The sequence below is a fragment of the Vombatus ursinus genome, unplaced genomic scaffold (genome assembly GCF_900497805.2).
Source record: "Vombatus ursinus unplaced genomic scaffold, bare-nosed wombat genome assembly UNPS02014810.1, whole genome shotgun sequence".
Lineage (NCBI taxonomy): Eukaryota > Metazoa > Chordata > Mammalia > Diprotodontia > Vombatidae > Vombatus > Vombatus ursinus.
Genome location: NW_020954588.1, coordinates 11,359,164 through 11,371,950, shown reverse-complemented (window position 1 = coordinate 11,371,950; position 12,787 = coordinate 11,359,164). Strand labels below are relative to the sequence as shown.

Here is a 12,787-nt window from a genome sequence, read left to right as displayed (position 1 = left end):
TGAGATCACATAATACAAAGCAGTGGTTGCAAAAGGGAAAAAAAAACCCACTGGTATTTCTATGACTGCTTGGAAGATGTCAGAAACCATGAAGATGGTTTTGATTTTATTTTTCCTTGGAAGTTGTAAAAATGACTTTTAAAGGTAAGAAAGTGTTGAAATTTTCCAAAGCTACATCCTTTAGAGTAATAAAGCATTTCTTGCTTTGGGAGTGCCATGATAGCATTGTTTCTGGTTTCTTAGCTATGTCAGCCAATATTTATCTCTTTCTGGGCATCACATAAACTACTATTTAGCTGAAATTGTTAAGTTAATGAATCACATTTTTAGTGCATAAATTCTGTAAATTCTAAAAAGCTAAAGATTTTTTTTAAAAAAAGTTATTAATCTCTCTTGAAGACAAATAGACTAACCTTGAGAGCTTAGGTAATTCTTCACATAGAGTCATTTAGCCTTTCTTTTAAATAAACATGCTGTTTAATGTTTCTGGATGTCTAGTAATGAAAATTTATAGTATATGGGTTTTACGTATCTCTTCAGTAGTGGTGATAAGCAGTGCTATTTATCTGCAGTACTGTACAGGTAAAAGCCGGTGTGGTATGATTGATAGGGAATTGACCTTGGAGTCAGGAAGACTTAGGCTGAAATCCAGTCTTTGACATTTATTGACTATGTGACCCTAGGCCAGTCACTAATTTCTAAGTGTCCTAGGCAATTTAAGACAAGCATTATTAGGCCATGGAAAGAGTGTTGAACTAGAATTCAAATCCCAGCTCAGTTTTGTGACTTTGAGCAGATCACTTAACCTTCTGGACATTGGTTCATTTTACAAACGAGGAGGTTGGACCAGATGACCACTGAGGGCACTTCCAGTTCTGGAATTGTGATCCTGTTAACATGTTAAGATCATGACTTGCAGAAAATTGCTGATTAACATCAGTAGAGGTAGATTTCTCACTGGAAATTTCTTAAATTGACTCATGAAATCATAGACCAGAAATAAAAAAAAAGACAAAATTATAAAAACAACTGTACAGTTAAAAAGAACTTAACATTTGCTCCCTCTCTACTAACTTCTCACCTGTAAAACTAGATTTTGTCTACTATTATTCACATTGTCACTGAGACATCTGTCTTGTTAAAGGTTAAATGGGTGATAGAGAGTGAAAGAATTCTGAAAGCAATAATTTTCTGTTGAAACGTCTATAATTTTAGCTAAGGAAAGTAGACTTTTTCTTACTGACAAAGACAGCATATTAAGCACACACACACAAAGAACCTAGTCATTAGTTATGGGCAACATTTCATTATATTAGTATGATGGCAAGACAAAACACATTCTAGCCCCTGATATCTATTATTATTTTTGGAGTAAAGACTGTTCCATTCAAGTTCTGGCTAATGATTGATTGTATTTTAGGCACATTGTTCTGCTGTCTGCTTTATCTTGTGAGGTATAAAAAAGTATGAAATGATTAAGAATAAGTAGAATACTAATAAATAGTTCTTGTGTGCTGATCTTCTGCCCCATGTACTTAATGCTCTCTGTGTGTATGTAATATGAATACATAGTAGTGCAGTCTTGTATATGTGAATTGATTGTGACTGCATTAGATGATCACTAAGGTTTCTTTCAACTCTAAAAGTTTATGATAAACTTCCTATAGAAGAGGGGAAGGACAAAGTTATTGATCACTTGCCAGAAATTGGAGCAAAGAATGGAAATAAACCATCCTCCTCACTGCACTTAACAGGACATCATTCTGTATCTGGTCCCCATCATATCTTGCCTGGACCATTGCAATAGCTTCCTAATTGGACTCTCCCCCCGCTGCCAAAGAGATATTACCAAAAAGTGTGTCTGAATCTAGTTATTCGTTAGTGAGAATGAAGGACAAATCAAAACTCTGTGAGCAGTAATAGCTGCCCCACTGGGCAACTCCAGTCACAGGTTCATCCTTCCTTCCTTCCTTCCTTCCTTCCTTCCTTCCTTCCTTCCTTCCTTCCTTCCTTCCTTCCTTCCTTCCTTCCTTCCTCCCTCCCTCCCTCTTTCCTTTCTTTTATTCAAGTCTTCTTGCACAAATGACTAATATTGACTTGATCCCAAGAAATTTGATATAACATATGCTCTTAAAATTGATAACATATTATATATTTTCAAATTCTTAGAAAATCATTTAATCTACTTTGACTGATTTTACTTCCCCTCCCTCCATTTTTATTAAAGTTTTAAAACATTTTCTTCATTCATTGAATATTGATTATCATGCTCCCAAGCTTCTTTCTTCCCTTTAATTCTCTATTCCTGTTTATCTCCAGTATTCTCCCATTCTTACCACAGGCATCTTTGTCTTCTCTCTTATCCATTAATCCAATTAGAAAGCGGTTCGTTGATTCTATGTCAGAAGTTTCTTTCCTCTGTTCTTTTACAGCATCCTTTACCCACACTATTGTAGTAACAATGACAGGCCTTCAGCTCTCTAATCCATCCTATACACAGCTGTCTTATTAATCTTTCTAATATATGATTGATCTGATCACATTATTCCATTCTTTACAAATTTCCCTTGGCTGCCTCTATGATAGAAGTAGGCCCAAACTCCTTGTCCTTTTAAAGATTCTCTGCTATCTCTTTTCAAGCTGCCTTCACCATCCCCCCAGACATTTCTCATTCTTTACCATCCCTGTGCTGTACTTTTGCTCACTATTCCCGTGCTTGGAATGCCCTGCCCACAAACTCCTCCAGACTTCCATATGTAGACATTTTATCTATACTTCAAGGCCCAGCTCCAGTATGGTAGATGCTTCAGAATCATGTTGTTACCAATGAAAAGATAACACATAACAATGACCAGTGAAGGGATGTTGTAGAAAGGCACATCCCAGCTTGGTATAAAATGAAAGCTTCCTAAAATCCAAAGCAGTTTAAACGTGAAATGTGTTCACTTGGGAGCTGGTAGGCTGCCAGTCACTGGAAGCCTTTGAGTGGAACCTAGGATACTGATTGTTGTAGATGTTTTAAAGGGGTTCTCTCTTTGAGCACAGACTGAACTAGATGATTTCTGACGTCCCTTAGTACAGTTACACACACACACACTCACACACACACCCACACACACACAGACCAGTTTTCTATATATCAGTTTTCTGTAATTATCAGGCACTTGTTAGGTGTTGGGGATGATTGACTTTGAATACCACATAATTTACTAAGTAATAGGATATATTTAAAAGTTTCTGAGTATGGGAAATGGTACGATCAGAGTTCTTTGTACTTGAGAAGGATTATTAGATTAGTCATATGTGGGATTAGAGTCAATAAACATTTATTAAGCACCTACAATGTCATAGACTTAGAACTCGAAAGGACCTTTAGAATCTGAGTTCAAATCCCTCATTTTGTAGATGACAGATTTGAGTGATCATCAGACTAGGAATGAGCTGAATTAAGTGATTTTCTTAAAAATATATTTTAGGGTCTGAATGTGTTGCCCACTTTAAATGCCATATATATAAGCAATTAAAAGAAAGATTCAATAGTTTTAGTGCTATTATGGTAGATAAAAGATGGGACTTGAAGTCAGGAAGGTCTCATTTCAAAGCCTGCCTCTGGAACTTCCTAAATCTGTGAATAGGGACAAGACAGCCTCTTTTGGCCTCAGTTTCCTTCTCTGTAAAATGGGTGTTAACAATGCAGCTAGTTGGCACAGTGGTTATAGTGCTGGGAAGAACTGACTTCAAAATCAGGCCTCAAACACTCACTAGCTGTGTGACCCTGCTCAAGTCACTTAACCTCTGTCTGCTTCAGTTCCCTTAACTGGAAAATGGGGATCATAACAGCCCCCACCTCCTGGGGTTGTTGTGAGGATCAAATGACTTAATACAGTATTTGTAAAGTGCTTGGCACAGTTCCTGGCACATAGTAGGTGCTTACTAAATGTTTTTTTTTCTTTTCTCCTTTTCCCCTCCCCCTGACCTACCTTATACGGCTGCTGTCGAGCTCAAAGGTGATGTTATAAGTAAGGCACTAGGCAAACTTTAAAGTGTTATGCCTCTGTGAGCAATTCTTTGGAGCCTCCATTTTATTAGATATTAATGCTTTGTATTTTAGCTGATAATATGACCATTTTGATTGACCTCATCCTGAAAGTATTAGAAAATAATTGGATTGGAGGAAGAGGGAGAAATTGAGTCTGGTATGTTTTCACCTTCACTAGCCTAGTGATACTTTGACTTTCAGTTAGTAATGGGGACTAGTATCCTTGTTACACATGAAACTGTGATATGCCTGCTGGTGGCCTCAACTTTGCCACATAACTTGGCAATCTGATATTTCCACAGTGTATAGCAATGCAATGTTTAAGGAAGTGGAAGTCCCCCCACCCTCCATATTTAAACAGACTTGATTCTTTGGGGAATGCAGTTTGTGCATTTTTAGTCGTTGAATTTGGCTATTTGTAACTCTGAGTAGCCAAAATTGCTTTAACAAGAAAAACAGACCTCTGGTCCTTTGTCAAAGTTTAACATCACTAAAAGGATTTTAGGGAACTCTCCTGAGATGAATTACTGAAAGGGTGATTCTTATGAGGTCAGTTGGCATAAATGTGTCATCTCTATACTTTATGAGGTTTTTAAAAATAAGGGGATACCAAAAATTCTTCTAAATTCACAGGATTTTAAAAGCTTTAATATTTTAATTTTCAAGAAAGCACAGGTAATATTCATAATTTATATCCCAAGTAGCATTTTTGACTTGCCAATTTTCTGTTAATGTCTACTCCCATTTTTTTTTTTGGCTAGGCAATTGGGGTTAAGTGATTTGCCCAAGATCATACAGCCAGTAAGTGTCAAGTGTTTGGTCTGAGGCTGGATTTGAACTCGGGTCCTCATGATTCCAGGGCAGGTGCTTTATCCTCTGTGCCACCTAGCTGTCCCTATTTCCAAATTTTTAACCAAAATTTCTATAGTCTAACAAGCACCTCACATCTCTACCAGAATATGATGGGCAAAAATGGTACCATATACCATTTTATGATCAGATTTGGAGGCTAGAGTGGTGTATGTGATGCATTTTCCATTTAGATTAAAAAACCGAAGAAAGACAAATGAAATTTTGCTGCTACTTAAATATCTTTTGTGCTCCAGATATTTTAGACTTTAATGCTTGAGATTAGAAGCATTTGCTTTAGAAATCTGCTGCTTTACTCATAAACCATTTCTGTCTCGGTGGTTTTTTATTCTTCTTCTTGTTCCTCTAGTCTCTCCTTTCGTCCATCTACTCCACGTTAGTGTCATGTTCTCCAATACTGCTAGAACTGTGGGATTTTCAACAGCAATATTCCAATATTCATAAGCAATTTGTATTGAGAAAGAGGTGGTAGTTGGAAAGGATGGAGAAATCTTAGAACGCACAAGCTTTCAGCAGGATCACCAAGTATGCTTTTATTTATTTAAAGAGAACAGCTAGAACAAGAGTAGAGAAATAGGATCGATTTGTGAAGCCATTCCCAGTCAATTCTTACATCATTTTCTATTTTGTATTCAAGTTTCTGAGTGTTTCGCCTCCAAGCCAACAGCATAAACAATGGATCATAGGATCATAGGTTTAAACCTGGAAGAAACTTTGAGGAACTTGGTCATTTTTGTAGTTCCCCTGGGGAATTTGATGAGCCCAGTTATTTCTAAGTATGTACTCCTACCAAGGAGTTTTGTTTGGGCTGAAACCCTTGAGAGTCTTTCCAACACATTTTTTCAAGAATTAAGGGAAATTTAAATATTGACCCTTATGTCATTTTGTGGTCAGATTTGGAGGGAAGGTTTGTATACATGATGCATTTTCCATTTTAGACTAGAAAACCAAGGAAAATGTAAATGAAATTTTGGTTCTACTTGGATAGCTTTGGGCTCCAGCTACCTCAGACTTTAATGTTTAAAATGAGAACCATTGGTTTTAGAAGACTTGTTACTTGAGTTTGATTTTTTTTGGGGGGGGTCATAGTTATATGGTCAGGTTATATTATCACTTTAACCCAACACTTTTTCAGTATTATAGGTCTTTGGTTTAAACATATGCACAGAGTGATTTTTAAAGTAACAGTGGAGATGTTCTTTATGATTTAAATAGGGACAAATGCCATGCACTGGGGCATAGATATCATGAGTTGAACCTCTTAAAAATAAGATCTGTGACAAGCCACAATCCAGCAGCCCTGACTTACTCTTCCTCAAACATCCATCTTTGGTTTCAGAGCCAGTACACCGGCTGTCTCCCATTCCTGGAATTCCCTCCCTCCCCATCTCTTCTTCCTTCCCTTTTTGGCTTCCTTTAAGACTCAGATCAAATTCCCCTTCTTTCTGAAGGAGGATTTCCCAGTCCTTTTCCAGCTGCTTTTCTTTCCCTAATAAATTTTACTTCTGACTTTATTTTATCTTTATCCTCTATTTTCCTTTTACCTGCTACCTTGTGCTCCTATTACTTAACCTACCCCCCTCTAAAGATCCCTTCCTTATCTTCTCCCCCTCTTTTCCCTTACCCTCTTGTTTCTATCTGACTTTAAAAGACTTTTATAGCCCTTTATTCCATTCCTATTAATCTAGACATCCTTCTATAACTTCCCTTATCCTATTTCCTCACTCTCTTATTTCTTTATAACTTTATTTCATTATATACCTCTTTAACCCAGATCTAAAAATCTCTCCCTTGTCCCCTCTCCACTCCCTATCCTCTTAGCCTTTAATTTCTTTCTGAATTTAGAAGACTTTTATACCCTTCTCTCTCTCTTTCTCTTTCTCTCTCTCTATGTATATATTATATTATATATATTATATACACATGTATGCATGTGTGTATCATTCTCTCTTTAACCCATTTCTTTTGTTCTCTGCTGTGCACTTTTTACTTTGTTCTTTTTCCCTCCCCCCTACCTGACTTCAAGAAGGCTACAATTAAATGTGGCTATATTTATATTTATTTATACACACACATATATACACAAACTTATACATACATATACATATGCATACATCCACTTATGTGCACATACATATTCTTAGATCTGTTCTCCAGATCATTTGTTTTTCTGATGAGATGTTTTACATTCTCTTATATTTTTTATTTCTTATTATTTTATTTTTTCCTGATTTTATTATTTCTTGATTTCTTATAACTTCTCTGGCTTCTCCTTGCCCAATTCTAATTTTCAAAGAGTCATTTTCTTCCTTAAAATTCTGGAATTCCTTTTCCAGTTGGTTGACTTTCTTTTCATAATATTCTAGTTTTTCTTGGATTGTTTTTATTAAAAAAAAAAAAGTTCCTCAATCTCTCTTATTTGATTTTTAAAGTCTTTTTAAAGTTCTTCTATGAATTCTTTTTGGGCAGGTGACCATTTGATGTTACTCCTCGGGGTAGAAGAGGCTCTTAATATCATCCTCTGAAGATGAATCCTGGTCTTCTCTATTCCCACAATAACTTTCTATAGTTGGGTTCTTTCTCCTTTGCCTACTTTTTCTTTTTTTAATTTGTAGCAGCTCATTGTAATTACTTCTTGTTCTGGGGTATTTTTCTTCAGATCTTTTCTGGTTGTCCCAGGACAACTGTTAATGCCCCAACTCTTGTTTATTTTTTACCACTCTACATTTTTCCCAAAGCACTATTTTGTCTTGTTTGTGGGTAAAATCTGGAGAGCTTGGAATTTTCTGACCAACTCTGCCATCTTTCCAGAATCCTCTGTTTTATTATTACTTTTTTTTTAAACAAGATCTGTGATATTCTTTCTGAGAGAAACTTTGGTTGAGAAACTAATTTTCCCAGTGCAGATCTGTATTTGCTTGGGGGACACTGAGAAGTTAAATGACTTATGCAGGTTCTCACAGTAAATATGTGTAAGAGATAAGACATGGCTAAGTCTTCCTGATTGTGAGCCCAGTTCTCTATCCACTATACCATTCTGGTTGGTGTGTGTGTGTGTGTGTGTGTGTGTGTGACAGAGAGACAAAGACAAAGACACAATTATTGTCTGAATAAAGTGAGAAAACATGGAAAAGAGAAGGGAATTAGCATTTATGTAGTACCTAATGCATGCCAGGTACCATGCTAAAGCACTTTAAATGTCCTATCTCATTTGGTCCTCATAGTAATCCTGTGAAGTAGGTATGGTTATTATCCTCATTTACAATTGAGGAAACTGGAGCATACACAGGTTAAGTGACTTGTTCAGGGTCACAGAGCTAGTAAGTGTTTGAGGCCAACTTTGAACTCAGGTCTTCATGACTTCAGGTCCACTGCTCTATCTATTGTGTCAACTTGGTTCAGCAACTTAATATCTCAATTTTGTATATATTTCCCTGTATCTTTGATTTTTGGTGAAATCAGAAAGAAGTTCCATCTTTCTGGCTGCTTTATTCTGCCTAAACCTCTAGCTTCTTTCTCTCTGTGAATGTTGTTCTCTTAAACCTTCCTGATTCTCTTATTCTGCTATCTCTATTCTGGCCACATTCCTCCATTCACAGTCTTTAGTTAACCAGATGAGGTAGTTAGCCAGTTCCACAAGGTACAGTTTTCTACACTTCGGTCTCCTGATTTTAGGCTATTCGTACCATACCCTATCAACTTTGCTACCTTCCAGATGCTGAATATTTAGCCTGAGGAGCTCATGAGACTAGGAATATTAAAACTACATGTTATCTAACCTCATCTGAGCTCTCCCTACTGCATGGTAATCCATTGATTCATCTCTGACAGAGGAGCATGCTTCTCACAGCAGCTATTCCAGACCTTTTATTTTTATTTTTTTCTGGCAGATCCACTTACTCCTAAAAGGTTTTGAATGTGGCCCAGCCACTGTTTTTTCAAGGATCAGCCTAGATAATTGTGGTTAGGTTTATTCCTTGGACAGCAGGCTATGGACTCCTTTGTCCAGGGTACTTCAGGAAGGAAAAAAAAATAAAACCCAAAACAAAAAATTTTCTACTAAGAACCAGAAAGATTTGTGACTTGCATTGTGGGAGGAAGAAATACATACATTGATAGGATCACGGACTTTTGAAGTAATCCTTGGTTTCAGATGTGATAGGATACAAAGAGTATTTAATAGAATCCACAGAATTTGTGTGATATAAAATTTGTTCAATGTGCTTTGGGACATATTTTCCTTTATACAGGGTGTCCTCAAAGTCTTAGTGCTATTAAAGCTTAAAAAATTTTTTGGGACATCCTATAGAATATCAAAATTCCAAAAGGTGATCCTCACTCAGTTCCTAAAGCTAAGATAGGATGAGGGGTATTAACTTTCTTTTTCCCTTTTCCATAGCTATGACATCATCTTTGCTGGAGGCCCTGAAGAACTATTGAGGAAGTTCCAAAAGATCAACCATAAAGTGGTCTTTTCAGCAGATGGAATATTATGGCCAGATAAAAGGCTGGCAGACAAGTATCCCATTGTCCACATTGGAAAACGCTTCCTCAACTCAGGAGGTAGGTGGCAGTAATTCAATTTCAATCATAAAGACTCATGAAAAATAAAAATTCAGGTACCGTAGACATGTAACTTGATTCTGTATATGAGAACAGGGGGAATACGAGAAACTAGGTTGAAATTATTTTCTCAATTAGAAGAAAAAAGACAGTTTGAAGCACCTTTGGTAATAGAAAGGACATGGATCATGAGTCGAAAGATCTGTGTTTGAACCTTTGTTGTGGCAATACTTAGCAGTAGCGAGGCAGTTGATGTTGGTGCCTTATTTCTCTCTTATGTAAAAGCCATTTGAGCGGATGATCTCAAAGTCCCTAACAAACAGACTTCTTATGAGTAACTAAATTGCATAAGTACTGTTTTGCAATTCTAAATCTAACTATGATTTATTTCATAAAAAGGTTAGTATTATTGAGGAAGTTTTATCTTTGTCGTCAAATTTAGGATTTCCTTATTCCTTCCATCCCTCCTTCCCTTCCTCCATTAGTCCTCTTATTCTCTTTTCTACCTTTCTTCCTTCTTTCCTTTTTTTTAAATAATCATTTGCCTTTGTAAATTAACCAAGATTTTTCAAAAAAAATGTCCTTAATGTTTCTTTTAATTTCTCCTCACTGCTTTTCACTTTTCCTTCAGTACGAGATATTTTTATTTTCATGATGTTGCTACCCTGTTACTTGGCATGACTTTCAATTCCTGATAGTCATTTCAGGAGGAAGTTTTGGTTGTAGCTGGGAAGCTGGTTTATATGTGAGAAACAGGGTAAGGGTAAACTAGCCCCTTTTTGGATGCAGATGTTTTAACATTTGTATAAAATAATTTGTTCTAATCATGTAATTTGAGGAAATTTGATACATTTAAGTAGAAGTGAGGAAATATTGGAGATATAAATTGAAGAATATGGTAACAGTTTAGTTGATTGTCTTTTATATAGAGGGATTGCTTGGTGACATCTCTGTGGCTTTAATGATACTTTGCTTGGAAGCTTACGGTTATGGACAATTGGTTGGCAGGAATTGTAGGGAGCTCTCCCTTTGTTATAGAAATGGGCACAAATGTTCCAAGTAAATGTTGAATGGACTGCCTCAAGAGCTGTGTGGGTTTCACCCACCTTGAAAGTCTTCAAACAAAGGCTGGATATCTACATGTTGGATATGTGATAGTGGAACAGATGGACGCTAGATCCCTTTTAGACCTTAAATTGTCACTCATCATGACTGTAACTGCAAGTCAGTGGAAGAGGGATACATTTTTGAAAACAGCAAAATAAGGAAAAAAGTTTGTCAGGAAAAGGATGCAGGAGACATTTTATGAAGGCATCAACTTGGTAATATGCTCCATGGCCAAAAAGCCAAAGGAATGTTGGCCTCACCTATAAATACTGGAAACAATTTGGAAAAAGACTTTCTGTCCTGTTATTTCAATGACTGGTCAGAGGAACAGAAAGTAGTTGTTGTTCCATGAGCTATGTCAAGTTTATAAGATCATGCTTCCTAGTAAAAGACACAGCTGGTTCTTCTTTTTTCTTCCTTTTCCTTTTTGCTGTGTTTTCTCAAAGGAAGGGAAAGTGTCTTAGAATTCTTCCCTCTGCTTTCTTGCATTTTGATGAATACATCTTCCTACTGAGGAAAAATAAGGGAAGCCTCATTATCTTACTTCACAGAAACAAACCTAGTCTCCATTTGTAACTGTCTGGAGCTTTGTTTCATAGCCTCAGAAGAGGATTTGAACCATGGTGAGGGATGATTCTGGCATTGGTTTCTTTTATAGACAAATGTTACTGGCAGGTACTGTGTTTTTGCCATTAAGGACAAGGAGAGCAGGCCAACTTCAGACTTCCCTTCTTGAGTCTGGATGCAGTAAATGGAGCCAAAGCAGGAGTTAGCAGCCACAGGAACAGTGAGATCAAGTATAGGAAAAAAAAAACACCAATGTCTCAGACATAAACCTCTGGCAGAATGTTCAAAGCCAGTCATCGATCCAACATTCCTTTTACTGATGTGAACATCTTTGGCATCAGTCTGCTAGTGTTTCTTCCTTTCTGAAACATTGAATCCTTTGCAGAAAGGGAAGCAAGGAGAGACTTTTTTAAACAACAAAATAAAAACTTTTTAGAAAAAAAACCCCAAACTCAATTGGTCTTAGTCTGATTCTATCAGATTTCAGTCACTGGTATTAATTTAGGGAATATACTTGTCCAATAGCATGGCATATTGGAAAGATACTGGCTCTTGAATCAGGGGATTTGAATTTAAATCCTACCCCTGACACTAGCTGTGTGATGTGAACAAATCACTTAATCTTAGTTTTTGGTTGTGTAAAATGACAGGGGCAGGGGAGAGGGATGTGTACTAGATGGCTGTGAGGTCACTTCCAGACCAAATCTATGATTCTATGATAGGTAAAGAGAGAGGTGGCCTAGTGGATAGAGAGATGACTTTAGACTCAGAATAACATAAGTTCGGGTCTTGACTCATGACACATACTGTCTGTGTGATTCTGAAAAAAAGTTACTTAACTTCTCAGGGTCTAAGATTATTTAAATGACAGAGAGTTTCCTTTGAAACAATACCCTAAACAAATAAAGGTGCAGATCCAGAATTGCACATTCCCTTTCCTCTCCCTTCCCTCCACCAAAAAAAGGTAAAATTCCCCTCCCAGAAACTGGGAGGAATGTACAAAAGAATAGAAATTATTTAAAACAGTCTTCTAGGCTTATCCTGTTTGCCTGGTGCTGTGGATCATTTTTGTGCCATGAGTCTTAATACAGTGTTTTGGAATTGTTTGGTAAACTGTATGTAATGGACAGGTCTGACTTAGTGCAGTACCCTGTTCAGGTTTGATGTTGGCATAGGTAAATCCTTTAACAGTTAACTAAAGTAGCTTTAGTTAGCTATAGCATAGAAACATAGAAAAAGATACTCAATAAAGAACACTGCAGCACATAGTTTGAAAATCTAGGCTACCTCACCTCCCTTTGAAAGTGAGACTAATCAGCAGGGTAGGGTATGGTGACTCATGGGGTTTTGGGACATTTGTCAAGTTTGAAGAGCCCTGACTTTTTGTAATTGGGCCTTTTTATACTCTTTGGTGACCAGGGAGTCCAATCAAAATGACCAGAGGCAGCTAGGGAGACTCAGCCAATCAGATGTCAGGGACAACTTTGTGGCCTTTTTGGGAAAAAATACCCTGCCTTCTATTGTAGGAAAAGGGTGAACCCTGGTAGACAGTTGTGTTATCATATTACAAAAGTATTTTATTTAGCACATACTATGTTTGAAGCACTTTTCATTCTAATGGGGAATGGTGTCCAGAATGGT

The 12,787-nt window shown here is 36.9% G+C and overlaps 1 protein-coding gene across 2 annotated transcripts in view; it reads left to right on the top strand.

Annotated features, from left to right (window-relative positions):
* The window catches only part of PLOD2 (procollagen-lysine,2-oxoglutarate 5-dioxygenase 2), a 101,017-nt gene that overhangs the window by 41,748 nt on the left and 46,482 nt on the right, over positions 1-12,787 (top strand). For both annotated transcript variants that reach the window (XM_027876108.1, XM_027876107.1), the window contains exon 4: positions 9,309-9,472. In XM_027876108.1, coding sequence (XP_027731909.1) covers positions 9,309-9,472 — 164 coding nt within the window. The remainder of the gene's footprint in view (positions 1-9,308; positions 9,473-12,787) is intronic.